Genomic DNA, 16,464 nt, shown 5'->3' with positions numbered 1-16,464 from the left:
TACACATTTATACATCTAGCCTCTGGACATACAACTGAACAAATTTTTCCACTGATTTCTATACATTCTGAATTTAAGAGTCTACGGTCACCGTTGACTCTGATATCAGTCAAAACACAACAAGTTTTAGTCCACTAGATAAATTAATATGATGAATACAGTTATATATCGACTTACCTGCTCATTTTTGTTTCAGAGAGAGAAGAGTAGATTTGTTGCGGAAGTGAAAGCAAATTTCAGAATCTATCTACCATTCTGCCTCGTTGTGTAACTTCATGCAACAAACCACACCCAGAAAACACTGTTGACACCAAAGTACAACGTCATTCTTCCTCCATCTACAGGATTCCTTCTGGTAACTGTAGATGATTAACCATGTCCTTGTAAACCACGTCCCATGTCAACTGACTACAAATGCCACTTGCACTAGATTATAAAAAACACTTTTGAGTTCCACTTGTTGCGAAAAATTGCAGATACATCAACATATACTTACATACTTCACCTTCTTTGTACATGGTTTAAATACTTTTTGGAGTGGTAAATTTGGGGTGAGGGGAGGAATTATAATGTGCAATTAGTTATTGGTACACAAAAATGTGCTATATTTCCAAGAGTTATCTGAAAACGTAATGTGGCTGGGCTGGATGTCATAAGTCCACAGTCTCTTAACTTAAAGCATTGTCTCCATATAGATACCATCAAAGAGGCGTTCACTGCAGTTAAACAGTGAACACAGATGGAAATTTACCAAACCATACCCACATCACACTGTTTACAACTAGCATAGTGAAATCTAGGTGTGTATAGTTCATTTATAGATCAGGTCTAAAAGCCAAAGTCACAAAAGGTGCAAAAAACCCTAGTTGATTCTACCATTTACTGTATTCAGAGGTTGAATACTTAATTATTGTAAAACCACTTGAGTAGTAAATATGGTACAAACATTACTTCAAGTACACTTAAAAATAATGAAATTATATTATATTGTCCACCTATTTTGAGGTACTTTTGGGGACTGGAAATATACTCTGTTTTGGTATTCTAAGTATCTTAAATATTGTAGTATTTCTTAGCAAATGTCGTGTTTAATTGTCCCCATTGAATTTCATTTCTGAGTCAAATATCTTCTACATTTTATTTCTGGGTCAACTATCTTCCACTTTGTATGGTGAAAATAAACAGCAAGCTATGAGGTTGTGGCATAAAAAGTCACCATGGCTTAAGTGAGAAAGTAAATGCCGCGTGCAGAAACATAATGTCTTTTGACAGAAAGAGAAAGAGAAGGCAGCACAGTCCCGCCCACAACATTTGATTGACATGTGATCTCTGAGGACATGCAGTGTAGAAACACCAATGTAAAAAACAAAATGTTGTCAAGTTGACATCTGAATACTTATTACAAGTACAGTATGTATTCAACACCAACCAGTTTATGTTATGTAGCAAGTTGTAAAATAACTATGATAACTAAGTGTAATCACTATCTCATATCTATGTATTCAATAATCAACAGGATTGTTATTCACTCTTTCCAATCTGCTCATGAAGTAATTTTATTTGTCCAAGTTGCCATTTCACATTAACTCCAGAGGTTTTGATAGAATATCTGAAATAAACACTTTTTTAAATCTGTACTTTGAAAGACAGAAGAAATTGATTTTTTAATTAATTTTGCAAACATGCATCAAAATTCAGAAAAACTCTCCTGGTCAGTGTTTTCATCTACAGATTTATTTCAGTCACTCTGTTAAATCAATATATCATCTCTGTGGAGGAAAATGATAAATCCTCAGTCTGCTGATTATAACAATAATGATTACAACTTAATCACAATTCATGTTTTTCTTAACATTTAAAAAGTGGTGTGAACAGATTAAACATATTATCAGCTGGCCAGCCGGCCTTTACAACTGGACTCCCTACTCTCTGTTCACAACATAATAACAAATGAACATGAGCTCTGCAAACCCAGTCAACTGATACTACTTTCACAAGATGTTAAGCTTTTAAAACATTTCTGAGTTTGACTTCCAGCAGGGCTTTGAAATAAATCAACACATTGATATTGTTCTGTTTCCTGTAGAAATGATTCTTTCATTCAACCTTTATTTAACCCACTAATGACTAACGACTATATTTAGTATGTTAAGGAAAAGCCCCACTGAATTTTTTCTGTTTGAGTTGGAAACACAAAATTTGCTGTGGAAACTGTCAAGACATGTGGCTTCACATGACAAAACAAATTTTTTTCTAATAGATGATTTGCAAAAGTAGAGATAAATAGACATGAATCATTTGAATTAACAGTTGGATTATTGAATTTCTCTTCTCGGCTTCTAGCTTGAAATTCTTGGTGTTCCTTCAGTTTTTTTCTCATGTTGTTGTTGTTGTTGTTTCTTCTCTTTTATTGCTCTCTCTGCTCTTTGGAACATTTTAATGGTGTAGTGGCTCCATTCTGATCTTCTTGAGCAGCTGTTTGACCTGAGAATGATCCTTAAAGTCATTAATGAACACATATTACTGGCTGTACTACCAGGACGGTATGGGGTCCAGGAGAAGCATAAGAAATGCACTGAGCAATATCTTTAACTGTTGTCTCTTCATCTATCTTGGTTTAAAACATCCTCGGGATGCCATCGTAATGCCAATAGACAAAACAGCTAAACCTAATTCAATCAACATGGCTTTGATCTTAGCATTGTTCTCGGCTTCCTTTCTGGCCTGAAATTCTTGCTCTTCTTTTAGTTTTTTTATTTTCTCTTTTTCTTCTTTTTCACGTTCTTCTCTTAATTTCTCCGTCTCAGCCTCAATCTCTCTCATGTTTTGCTGATACTTTTCCTCTATTTCCTTCCTCAGTTTCTCCTGCTCTCTGCGGTTTTGTTTTTCTTTCTCTTTCAGGATTCGTTGTTTCTCCTCTTCTATCTCTCTCTCTGCCTTTTGGAACATTTCGTTGGTGTAGTAGCTTCCTCCATTCTGATCATTTATATCTCTTATCTTCTCAAGCAGCTTTCTGACCTGAGAATGATCCTCCACCTCATTATTGAACACGTGGTACTGGCCGTTACATTTGTCCACAAGGTCCTGCAGATCTTCACTGTCCTCCCAGAACTCCTCAATAGTTTTCCCTTTGAGCAGGTCACCATGGGTAAAGAGAACCATGCTGTATTTGTTGGCTTCCTCACCAAAGATTTTCTGAATCTTCTGCACTGTGTGTTTTTCTTCCTCTGTGATTCTGCCCACTTTGATGATGACCAGGAAGATATGAGGTCCAGGTGAAGCATAGGAGATGCACTGGGCAATTTCTTTGACGGTTTCCTCTTCAGTGTTCCTGGTGTCAAACAGGCCTGGAGTGTCGATAACAGCAATCTTTTGTCCATCCACCTCATAATAAACCTTTTCACAGTGTTCTGTCACAGATATAGCACAGACCTCAGATTTAAAGCACTTTTTTCCCAGAATGGTGTTTCCTGTGGCGCTCTTTCCAACTCCAGTCTTCCCCACCAACACAATCCTGATCAGCTCATTATTGTTGAAGACTGTGGGAGGTGTAGACCCAACAACTGAAAAAAAGGGACAAACAATCAATGTGTGTTCATAAAATATGTTCAATTAGTCCATATCAGGGATGGATAACTATTACACAGTTTTAGGGTAGATGAGTGTTTCATCTCTTAGTTGCTGAAGATTCTTAATTCTTGAGTTTGGTTACAATATCTTGTAAAAATGGTCCAAAGTTATTGTTTAAGGAGAATTTTAAGAACCATACTGGATTATTTGTATTATTTTAATATTTTCGACTTGATCTTTGATGTTGTCTGAATCATTATGTTTCTAGTACCAAAAGACTCATATACACACCCAACTAGTTCTGTATGTACAATGTGTGAGTTTCAGTGTTTATGTCCGTAATGTCGGAGAAAACTGTAGACACTGACGGTCCTTCCTCTAGATGTAAACTTACTGCTACAAAGTGAGTCTAAATATGGCTGATTCGTGGTTCATAAATGCAAACTGGCTTTTTTAACATAATGACTGTTAGTTTATTGTACTGTAAGATGTTAAATGTGTGTTAAACACATTTGTAAAAGCCTGTGTTCACCTTTGTGTTAAAATAGACAGTTACCCATCAAAGGTTAAAATAGCCCTTTAACCAACACAAACATTAAATAACATAGATCTGTAAGTTTCAACAAATTACAGTATCCTGAATAGTGTGACAGAAGATGTTGTGTTGTCTCAATAATTTTAAATTATAAACTCAAAGTATGAACTCACTCACTGAAATTTTAACCAAAACGCATGAATTTTCAAATAATATTGACCACATTAACTAGACTAGATATGTCAATTATGCTTTCAATGTTTGGAGGAAATTAGAAAGGGAAATATCATTTTTATTATTGATTGTCCAGTTTCTTGGCAGTTTAACATTGAAAGGGGACGATGATGACGCATCGGTAACATTAACCTGGCAGTGGTGGTCCCATGCATGCATTCATTTGATCCATTTTGAAGCTTTTAGTGGCATCTCCTTCTCTCTCTGCTCCACCCTTCCTCTGTTTTCCACCGTCCATCTTTGTTTAGACGGTACTGGCACTTGCTGCCAAACGAAATGTGTAAATGTCAACTATTCAATTCAATTCAGTTCAATTAGGCTTTATTGGCATGACCATATTGAAGTACAGTATTGCAAATAATACAAACAGGGAGAAGTACAGGTTTTAATATACTAACAATAAGACATTACGTTAACCTTATAGTTTGAAAACAACAGTTGTTAATCACATTAATTGTGCTTGAAGGAGGAAAAGAAAAAAAAAGAAAAAGAAAGAAAGAAAGAAAAGAGGTAGCAAAAACAGAAAGCTGAACTTAACTGTCAGATATCAGCTATAATGGAAATAATAGCTTTTATTTGAAAAAACAAACAAATATATATATATATATATATAGGTATATATACACCACCATATTACCAATAATAATAGTAAATAAATAAGAGGTAAAAACTGTGTGTGTGTTTGTGTAGGGGGGGGTCACTCACTGTTCCTCAGAGTGTGGCAGATAGAGACGTACTCTGCTGCTAGGCTGCAGCTCTCTATGTGCTCTCCTAATACGATTGGTATTTTGTTTATGTTGGTTATGTGGTCAAATTCAGGATGTTTGTATTTGAATTTGGGGAAATATTTTATTCGGATTGGCTGGAGTTTTATGCATTCTGTTAGAAAGCACAGCTCTGTCTCAACTTTGTCTTTCTTGCACAGCTGGCAGAACTTTCTTTGTTTGTGTTCTTATTGGTGAGGTAGTTTTGTTTCTGGTGTGTTATAATTTGAAATATGAAATATTTGAAACATATATGAATATAAAACATGCAAAGATTTTGTTATGAACTCCTCAATTAATGTCAGTTGTTTGTGTGTATTGTGCCTTTTTGATTCTGAGTTTACGTTTATCGTGAAAATGTGTCACAGTAAAGAAGGCGCAAGTCCACATTTCCTGGATCTCTGTGTTTTTGATTGGATAAACTTAAAATACTCTCTCTCTCTCTCTCTCTCTCTCTCTCTCTCTCTCTCCTTCCACCGTGCACCGTCACAGCTTGCAGAGCAGTGTTACGTTCAGGGTCAATAAATAAATAAATGAATAAATAAATAAATAAATAAATAAATAAGACTATGTCGTTCCAGGCCACCGGGAAAAATCCTGGTGCTCTCATTTTCCATGAGAAAGTTTCAGGGTATCCTGTAACCATAGTAACTCACTCCCACTCCTGTCTGCGTGCACACGGCTCAAGAGCAGAGGGAGAGACGCTGTGCTGCCAGAACAGCCGCTGTCTGAGATTACTCTGAGCAGCATGCATGAGAATTAATTACAACATAATAAGTGCATGAAAAGTGTCAATTGCGTGAGAGTTGGCAGCCCTGCAGCCTCTAACGTGAAGGAATGAGTCCAGCTATTATTTTAAACCGCTTTGTTTGAAGCATGGCTCTTACTGCGTGGTCGATAAACTTTATTTCTGCGTCCAGTTCAGCTGACATTCAACAGCAGGGACCATCTGTATGTTGCAGTTCTGATAAAAAAAAAATAGAAATAAGATAAAAAAGTAGAAGGCGTTGGAGTTTCACTGCAGCCATCCTCAAGTGTAGGAGAGAGAAATAAGAGAAGAGGAAGCAAAGTGTCGATAAAGAGACTCATGGCTGAGCATAAAGCTTATGAAACTTTGGTACAAGTCAAAAGAAAGAAGAAATGATGAGAGGTGCATCTATCGTACTTTTTTAATAGTCAGTATGTCAATTCTTTTTTTATTTTTATGTAGTCTACATTTTATTTTTCTAAATACCACTTTATGTTTAGGAAGTGCTGTATTGATATTTTATACACATTCCTACATCTAACCTCTGGACATAAAACTGAAAGAAATGATCATTTCTCCACTGATTTCTATACATTTTCAATTTAAGAGCGTAGTTTGACTGATCTCTGATATCAGTCAAAGTTTTAGTCCACTAGATAAAAAAAATATTAAGAATACAGTTATATATTGACTTACCTTGTTTTAATATGTTGCTGTTGATTTTTGTTTTAAAGAGAGAAGAGCAGATCTGCTGAAGTGAAGAGGTAAATGTCAGAATCTGCAACTCTGCCTCTTTATATAAAGAGAGAAGAGCAGATCAGGTCGAGATCAAGAGCAGAGGTAAATTTCAGTCTCTGCCACTACACAGCTTTATATCACTTCATGCAACAAACCACACCCATAAAACACTGTTGACACCAAAGTACAAAGTCACTCTTCCTTTATAAATAAAACAAGAGGAATATGTTGCTTAATGTCCCACTATAACCACCATGATATGATGTGTGTGTTACAGACTTTTAAATGTTACATAAATGTTTTAATTGTAAACATTCATCATAAACACTAAAAAATGACAATGGAAAATGATGCATTTTTATACACTCACGTCTCCATAAATACTAATTCATATTTAATCATTACATTTAACATTGGTTAACTTGCTATTTCTTTTTCCACTAAGTTTTCATGTTTTAATTCAATCCTTAAATGATTCACTGTGATTGATTTTCTCTTTATAATCTAGATAGCGTAAGAATCCAGTCCTTCGGCATTTTCAGGATTTTTTCAGGTAACTGTAAATATAAAACCATGTTCCTCCTCCCGTCAGCATTTACAAGAAATGCCAACAGTTGTTTTGATTGCCAAAATTATTGTGGACACACTGAACCCTTAGAATTGAAGTTTGTAGTTCTTTTTCACAACATAATGTCAGTAAACATGGATGCCCATGTCATCTAACAGCACATGCTTCTTGCACTAGATTATAAAACACTTTTGACTCTTTTGACTCTTTTGACACATTTGAACACTCCTTCCGTCTCTTCATTGAAAACACCGTCTCCATCGATGCCAACAAAGAGGCGTTCAGCAGTGAACACAGATGGAAATTTACCAAACCAAACCCACATCACACTGTTGACAACTAGCACACAAATCTAGGTGTGTATAGTTCGTTTATAGATCAAGTCTAAAAGCCAAAGTCATAAAAGGGCTCCTAAGGTAATTCTACCATTTGCTGTATTCAGAGGTAGAATACTGATGTACTGTAAAACCACTTGGGTAGTACTCATGGTACAAAGATTACTTCAGGTACACTTAAAAATATTGAAATTATAGTATATTGTCCATCTATTTTGGGGTACTTTTGGCAACTACAATTGTACTCTATTTAGCTTTTTTTGTAAGCTGTGGTGGCAGCCTTTGTAATAAAAGATTCACAAACAAGAGAATGTCTTTCTGGGTTTAATATCACACTTGAAAATGGGTACAATACCAACAACAGATACAGATCTGAACAGTCCATTATTATAAACTCAGCAGATATGTACTGCCGAACTACTCTTCAGTTATCTCTACACACAGTTCACTATCGTTCTCTGATCACAGAACATCACCAAAGTATAAGTGTAAGTAGTAAAGTATCAGAATAAGTATAACATATTGTATTAAGTATACATGATGTATTTTTTATGACAGAAACATGAAAAATTATGTTACTATTCTAACTCATTATACCCTGAAATTACTTACAAAAGGCCTCCAAAGCACTTTTTAAAAGAAGTTGTCAATGTTGGACCCAAACGTAGTGGAGTCTAAATATAAAGTAGCATAAAATGAAAATATTCAAGTAACCTAAAGTACAAGTAGCCTACCTTACTTAAGTAAATGAATTGAGTTACTTTTCATTGACTGGTTCAGTGAGCAGTTCATGTCAGAGAAGCAGGAAAAACCTGATCAATGATTACAGTTATACAAATCATTAACCTCCAAAAGTAACCAAGTACACTTAATCAAGTTTTATGCTTGCAGTTATGAAGTACATGTACTTTACTTTAATATTTCCATTTAATGCAAATGTATACTTCCTCTCCACTTCTACTAGGATGATTCAGTTTCTTCTATTTCAGAAGGAAACACTGTACTTGTCATTCTACTACATTTATCTGACAGATCTGTCAGATTTTATATGATTTGATCTGATCAACAAATAAAATGTGATGCATTATTATAGATTAAAACTATCCAGCAGTATATAAAGCAGCTAAAATGAGCTCCACCTTGAACAGATGTTAATGTAGGTACATTGCTTTATAATACTTATTCACTTTTACCCAAGTATATTTTTGAATGCAGACTATATTTAGTTTGGTATTAATAGGTTAAAATTTTGAGTACTTTGTCTACCATCATAATACCAACACGCTCATTTATGAATGAGAAAGGTACGAAAGAGCCTCATGACTGAGTTTACCTAAAGGGCCCCAAAATCCCTGAATATGCCCCTGCTGGGACCCTCACTGATATTGACATCACACCTTATATTAACATGAAATCTTATAATCTTTTAATGCACATCTCTGAACTCATCACAGCTAACATGGAGCGTTACATTAACACAATTATTTATATTCTTTGTTTTATTACATTTGAACATTACATATACTGTTTATACTGTGAACATTTGAATATTTATGGTCAATGTCTTGTAAATTATTTTTTAAACTCAACAGCTCTTTTCACATAGAATACATTTTTACTTATTTTTTATTGTGTAATTTTATTTATATATTCATATCACCTTTCTTTTGTAGTAGTTGTATTTTTCTCACTTTGTATGGATAATTGTTTTTTCTCTTACCTTCTATTTTTTTATTATTATGCACCACAACACCAAGACAAATTTTCTTGTATGTGCAAACTTATTTGGCAATAAACCTGTTTCTGATTCTGATTCAGTAGGAATAATTATAGCCAACAATTACATATATATGATTTGTTTATATGGCTCTTAACATATGATTCACAGTATACAGTATAAAGCATGTGATTACTGTATTAAGATAGACATGAAAAAATGTGAAACTGTCCTTTAAATCCTTTACTGAATAATAACAGTTGTCCATATACAGATTCAACATCTGAATTACTTCAGAAAAGGAAAACTCAGTTAATATCAGATTAAATACACAATCATAATATTCATATTCATGTCAATTCAGCACAGTTACATCTTTGTTCTTGTCTGTGACACTGATGAATATGTAAGAAGAGCGGAGGAATTGTGACCAAAAAAATGGCAAAAAAAAAAATCCAGGTCCAGGCACTCACGGTAGGTTTGAAAAATAAAAGGTCTTTATTTCAGTGGACTAGAGTCATTGCTGAATATGTTTTGGTTATCTTATGTAGTTATTAACACCCATGAGCTAAAGGTCATGATGATAAGCTGTAATGAGCACAGCTTCAATATCCTCCCGGATGTTCAGAGTTCATTCAGATAAACAGTCCACCCTGTTCACTTCTCCCATCTGCATTTACAAGAAATGACACACTTTCTTTTAAATTGCCAATGTGTACATATAGGGTGCGGCCGGCCTTTCTAACTGGACTTTTAATCTCTGTTCACAACATGATAACAAATAAACATGGGCTCTTTTCTGCCCTCTGTTTGAGTGCAAGTAGTTTTTGTGTTCTGCAGTGTCCCCTCCTGGTCATTCAACAGAAGTAGTTACACATGAGGAAATTTCCTTCAGAACAAACCAAACAGAGTAGAGAGCTCATGTACCAGCATCTGCTGCAGCTATTTATTTTCAACATTGTTGCCTTGGACACTATTTGTCCATGAGTATTTTGTGTTAGCGATTTCTTCACACTATATGCATGATATATTTGCTGTGTATTTGTTTTGCTGCAGATTAGATCTAGAGTCAACTTAATTGATGGCTAGCATAGCTGCAACCTGTTAGCTAACCTGCTTTGCTTGGTGACACAGCATTTTTTATTTCTATTATGAAGATCTGAAATTCCTAAACTTTTGTTGTAGAGGTGTTTTCATGGAAAATCAAGAAACCAGCAACCCCTTGTGATAAGGATGGCAAGAAAAAGCTTGAGCTGTAGCCTCATACTTTGATTAACTCGCTCAGCTAGTACTTTAAGTACTGTAAAGGAAATTATAAAATTACACATGGACATTAATTCAAGACATTAATTTAAGAAGTATATTCAGCTGTTTGTAATTTCCTGTTTGTTTGGTTCAGTATTTAGTCTTTCCATCCAAGTTTGTTTTTGTTTTGTTTTTCATAACAATGATTATAGTTTTAACTTCTTAAAATTTAAAAAGCGATGGAAACAGATTAACATATTATCAGCTGTGATGAAATAAGAACTAGTCTCCATTAAGGCTCATGCAGTCAAACAGAAGAAAGAAGAAATACTCTTACAACAAAAACACAACACAGTTAAGTACCATATAGGCCACACAACACTTTACATGTTTAATGAATAAATGTCCATTGTTTATATTATTTTATTTTATCTTTCACTTCATGTCACAGAGCTCTTTTCTGATTAATTACATTATCTGCAATCAAGAAAGTGATGCTCCTTTACTTCCAGTTGGACAGCCAACAATAATTAATAGACAATAAAAAGAGCTTCCCAGAGTTAATCAGCAAATGATTCAAGGAAGAGAACATCACAATCCCGTCCACCATGTCTGATCGACAGATTGTCTCTGGGAATGATCTCCGAAGATGGAGCTAAAAAAAAAAAAAAAAAAGTTAAAATATCAGAAATAAAAATCTGCCATTTGATGTAACAAATCTTTCCGAGTAATAAAACAGACATAAATGTGATTCTGTTCCCCTCAAACAGTGAAAGCTTTGTGTTTGTATGAGTGAATGTTTGAGAAGGAAGAATCACAAAGACAGAATATTCATCTGTGATAAACACAAGATATCAAGTGCAGGATCCATCAGCCTTCAGGTGAAAAACGTGTTACGTTGCATATATCAAAGATCAAGTGGGACCTGATATATAAAGAGCATTTTACTACGAGAATATTTTTTTTTACAATGACAGCATGATTAGGAATGATTATAATCATGTTCACAAGAGTGGAGCGGCAGAAAGACATCAACCTATATTACAGAAGAAATCCAAAATATACAACAGGTCATTATATCTATAATAAAAAAACAGATTGTTTGTCAGTGTTTACTGTTGTGACAATTCTAAAAACTACAAGGTTAAGATGCGAAAAAGAACAACCATGCAGGGCTGTAGCCAAAATTTTAGATATACAATAAAAAAAAAAAACTGTAAGGGATTGTTTTGCATTTTTAAATACTTCATTTACCAATTGAAGTGTTCAGTTATACTTTCTGTAAATATTATTAGGTATTATCTGGTCTAAATGCAGTTATGAGGTCCTCTTCACACTGTATGTTTTTAGATAAATATCCTCCTCTGTTATTAGAATCTTGCATTTCAGTTTTTGACATTAAACTTAAGTCTTTTTCAGCTACTTGAACAATGACTGATGGTGACATTTGTCTGCTTCTTTGTTGTTTTGAGAGGACAGTCTGCAAGTACAACAACTACATAAACCATGCAACAATACATATTTTATTTACGGATACATGTTTGATTATTACTTACTTGTTTCTTTGTTGTGTCTTTCTGTGTGTCTTTCTCTAAACAACCCCTTGGCATGCAGGTAGATAAAGCATTAAGCAGCATGACCAATGATAAGAAGCAGCTGGCACCAACAGAAAATCTATCTTGATGACTCAGACATACTTTTACTTAAGTGACATTTCAATGTTTACTTGAGCTTACACAACTCAATAGTGCTTCCAATAGACAAAATTGCTGCCCAAACACTGGATGAGCTATATGACCGAACTCCAGCATAGAGAGGCTGAGTGAATGTAGTCTGGACTCTGTGGAGGAGAGTCATGGTTTCAGAGACGCTGTAGAAGGACAGAATACCTGCACTGTGATCCAGATACACTCCTACTCTGGAGGACTGAGGACCTGAGATGGGAGTTGAGACACTGTTGAACCAAAAGTTATGACTGTTAGTGTCACAACTTATAGCCCAAGATTTGTCATTGTGTCCAAATAGACATTCATCAAACCTCCCTTCTCTGCTGATATTCTTGTATGCAACTGCTACACAAACACTTCTTCCTGTCCACTTCACCTCCCAGTAACAACGTCCAGTCAGACTCTCTCTACTCAGGACCTGACCCCAATCAGTGAATCTGTCTGGGTGACTTGAATAAGACTGATGTTGACTCATGTATGTTGCTTTTCTGTTCCCCTTAGATAATAACAGCTGTGTGTTTGCTGTGTTTGGATCCAGTGTGATTTCACATGAATATTTTAAGAACTCAGCTCTGGTCTTGGGTTCTGGTTCTGACAGTAAAACGTTCACTTCAGTCCCTGTCAGTGAGATGTTTGTCCATTTCTCCCTCAGGATGTCCTGTAGTTGATCTCTGAGCTCTGACACAGCTGCTGTCACATCCTCAAAGTATCTCAGAGGACGGATATTGATGTTGGATGAGTCTGTAGGTTCACTGAGTTGTGACAGTGAGGGGTAGTTGTGTAGAAACTGGTTGTGATCCTCTGTGTGTGAGAGCTGCTTCAGTTCAGCATCTTTCCTCTTCAGCTCAGTGATCTCCTGCTCCAGCTTCTCCTGAAGCTCTTTGACTCGACTCACTTCAGTTTCCTGCTGGGATCTGATCTGCTGCTTCACATCAGAACTTCTTTTCTGGATGAGATGGATCAGCTCAGTGAAGATCTTCTCACTGTTCTCCACTGCTTTATCAGCAGAGCGACTGACGGCCTCCACCTCCTGTTGAAGCAGCTTCACATCTTTCTCTCTGTCCTGGATTCTCTGCTGGATGTTTTGTCGACTCACCTCGAGCTCTCTCTGCCTCTCAGTCCTTTCTGCTGCAGCTGAGACTGTGTCGTGGCCTTTATGTTCATCCACAGAGCAGAGATAACAGATAATCTGCTGATCAGTACGGCAGAACATCTTCATCACCTCATCATGACGAGAGCAGATGTTCTCCTGGAGCTTCTTGGAAGGGTCGACCAGCTTGTGTTTTTCAAATGCAGCAGATTCAATATGAAGCTGAAGGTGTTTCTCACAGTAAGAGATCAGACACACCAGACAGGACTTGAGAGCTTTCATCTTCCTCCCAGTGCAGACATCACAGGCCACATCTTCAGGTCCAGCATAGCAGTGATCAGCAGGAGCAGCTTGGAGTCCAGTCTTCCTCAGCTGCTCCACTAAATCAGCTAACATGGTGCTTTTCACCAGGACAGGCCTCGGTGTGAAGGTCTGTCTGCACTGAGGGCAGCTGTAGATTTTCTTCTCATCCTCTTCATCCCAGAAACCTTTAATACAGCTCATGCAGTAGCTGTGTCCACAGGGAATAGTAACCGGATCCTTCAGTAGATCCAGACAGATCGAACAAGAGAAGGTTTCTCGGTCCAGCTGAGCTCCTCGCTGCGCCATTTCACCTCTCAGTGGCAACGACTGTCTGAGTTTCACTTTCTAAGAAGTGAAACTAGTTTGAGCTCTGATCTAAACAGCATGTGTTTCTGCAGTGAATGGAGGCTGCAGCTCTTTTACAGGTTGCTTACACCCATCTTCAAACTGTAGATCTGAAGGGGAGGGAACAAGGAAATATGTGGACAGACTGGAGCTGTTGTGTTTGAGAGCAGGAAGAAGAGGGAGGAGTTATCAAGCTATGATTCAGAGGAGCAGTTTGAGAGAGATACTGTATTTTTTCAACCCTGAAAAAAGGGTCACACTATACACAGTTAGACACTATCAGTACAAAGAAACTAATGAATTTAGCTGAAATGTGTTGTTGTATTGTTTTGCTGCAAACAAATGTCTTTGATGTTACAAGCTCTAGAAGAAAAATGTGAATGGTTAAAAAATATTAGGATAGGAAAAAAAAAAATCTTCACAAGGTTCTATATTTTGTTCAACTACTGTTCAACTCTTTCTTTTTTCCATTTTTACTTCTCCAGGCCTCTAAAGTTATTATAATTAAACAACCTAAGAAAGTAAAATCAATGTTTTTTATTCAAGAGTTAACGAGTCAAAAACAGATGCTTGTAAGTAGCAAGTAGATAAATCTTTTTAGAGGGTCGGACAGGTAGCTGTGGTTTCAAATGAATTCTTGTTTGGGTGAAACAGCCATATTAAATATGTAACCATAGAAACCAAAGTACTATGCTTATGATCCTGTGAGAAAGAGAAACAAAGAACATCTATTCATGCTGAAGCATATCCTGACATGTCAGATTTGGTTCCAGCTTCTCAAATGTGAATATTTTCTGGTTTCTTCAGTCGTCTATGACAATAAACTGAATGTCTTTGGGTTGTGGACAAAACAAGACATTGTAGGTTGAATCTTGATCTTTGGGAAACAGTGACATTTTATAGACCAAACAACTAATCAAAAATGATTGACAGATTAATCAATAATGAAAAGAATCATTAGTTGCAGCCCTACTTTGAACTACATTTAGGTCAGTGGTTCTCAACCACCACTTTTCCACTTTTCTACCATCAGTGATCTCTGATACCTCAAATACTTTACACTGCACAACAGCTTTAAATCCATTTTGAGCAATAAATAGACTCAACCTCAAACATTCAGAAACAAAATAGTCATTTATTTTTTAAAGAAGAATTTATCATCTTGTGTGATTAATAACACATATGGACTAATATTGCAGAAATACATCCAGTAATAAAACAATAATTATCAACCATGAATTATCTGCTATTGTTACAAAATATGCACAACAATAAAATATTGATTAACACCCAACTTCTATATTTATAAATCAGACCGAACAAGAAAATGAAAAAAGTGAATGTGAAGATTTACAAGAAGTCACAGCAGTGAATTAAAGCTTTTTCAGTCCAGGATCAGAAAGTCTTTGTTGTTTTCTTGATTCAAATGTTTTGGAATCTTTGAATCTTTTATTCCAGTTTCCTTTCCGACCCTTCATCATACATGAGACTCATCTGACCACCTGCTGGCTATAAAAGTGTAAAAACAATCAGAGTAGCTGCTGATCCAAACCTTCTCTGTGTTCTTCATGACATTTGGAGTCTGTATTTGTTTACATATTGAACATATTAAATTCTCTCTCTTTTTTGTATTTGCCCTCCTTTTTTCTGGGTATAAAAGTCCTGCAGGACCAAATGACGACAAGAGAGAACTTTTTCTATCCTGTGTGGGACGTTAGGATCAGCAACAGTCCTTTACTTATTTTGCTTTGAATACATCTTTATTTTATGGATAAACAGTTGTTGAGTAATTCCACGACAACAGCAGATGTCATTTTCACATTAATTTGCTCTCACTGTGTGGAGGTGGGTGAGTTCTTGTGTTTGGATCATTTTTTATTAACTGATAGATGATTTGCAAAACTAGAGATAAACTGACATGAATCATTTGAATTAATAGCTGGATTATTAAATTTATCTTCTCGGCTTCTAGCTTGAAATTCTTGGTGTTACTTCAGTTTTTTTCTTGTTTCCTCTAACTTGTCAACTTATTCTCTTTCTTTCTATCAACCTTCTGTTTCCTCAGCAGTTAATATTTCCTCTCTTTCCTTCATCAGTTCCTCCTGCTCTTTGAGCATTTGCTCTTCATTGTCTTTCAGGATTTGTTGTTTCTTCTCTTTGATTGCTCTCTCTGCTCTTTGGAATATTTTGATTGTGTAATGGCTCCATTCTGATCTTCTTGAACAGCTGCTTGACCTGAGAATGATCTGAAATTTTCTCATATTACAGCCAAACAATATGTTTCTGAAAACATTTGAGAAATAGGGAGTGCAGTAACAGAATCTTGATCCATATTTGATCAATACTGCCTAGTTTGACAGTTTGATCTGAGTTTTGTGAACTGTTGGTTCAAGGACCGTTTTCTCTTTTTTTTTTCCAACTTCATTGAGTGAACAACACACACATTTGTTTTGGCCTGAGATGCTGGTGCTGGTGCGACATCTAGTGGAGCTGAATGTTGCATGTTTGACCTTTAACTGTTTTCTCTTCATCTCTCTTAGTGTCA

General features: G+C 35.9%; 2 protein-coding genes across 2 annotated transcripts; both read right to left on the bottom strand.

The window, feature by feature from the left end:
- Positions 1 to 2,607: 2,607 nt before the first annotated feature.
- Positions 2,608 to 4,566, bottom strand: LOC121908340 (GTPase IMAP family member 9-like). The gene is made up of 2 exons (XM_042428258.1): positions 4,472 to 4,566; positions 2,608 to 3,563 (listed from the first exon to the last, which is right to left on the bottom strand). The coding sequence occupies exons 1-2, from the start codon at positions 4,509 to 4,511 to the stop codon at positions 2,608 to 2,610; spliced, it is 996 nt and encodes a 331-aa protein (XP_042284192.1). The 5' UTR covers positions 4,512 to 4,566.
- Positions 4,567 to 10,836: 6,270 nt separating this feature from the next.
- Positions 10,837 to 13,937, bottom strand: LOC121908894 (tripartite motif-containing protein 16-like). Its single transcript, XM_042429190.1, has 2 exons — positions 12,011 to 13,937; positions 10,837 to 11,109 (listed from the first exon to the last, which is right to left on the bottom strand). The coding sequence occupies exon 1, from the start codon at positions 13,878 to 13,880 to the stop codon at positions 12,177 to 12,179; it is 1,704 nt and encodes a 567-aa protein (XP_042285124.1). The 5' UTR covers positions 13,881 to 13,937; the 3' UTR covers positions 10,837 to 11,109; positions 12,011 to 12,176.
- Between the last annotated feature and the right edge of the window lie 2,527 nt (positions 13,938 to 16,464).

Source organism: Thunnus maccoyii, chromosome 12 (genome assembly GCF_910596095.1).
Source record: "Thunnus maccoyii chromosome 12, fThuMac1.1, whole genome shotgun sequence".
Lineage (NCBI taxonomy): Eukaryota > Metazoa > Chordata > Actinopteri > Scombriformes > Scombridae > Thunnus > Thunnus maccoyii.
This window is presented reverse-complemented; position numbering and strand designations above follow the sequence as displayed.

Excerpts from the sequence above, each read along its gene's own strand:
- LOC121908340 (XM_042428258.1), bottom strand. The coding sequence starts at position 4,511 with ATGGATCAAATGAATGCATGCATGGGACCACCACTGCCAG. Across the intron at positions 3,564-4,471 it reads CATGGGACCACCACTGCCAG|TTGTTGGGTCTACACCTCCC; the intron begins GTTAATGTTACC and ends CCTTTTTTTCAG.
- LOC121908894 (XM_042429190.1), bottom strand. The coding sequence starts at position 13,880 with ATGGCGCAGCGAGGAGCTCAGCTGGACCGAGAAACCTTCTCTTGTTCG.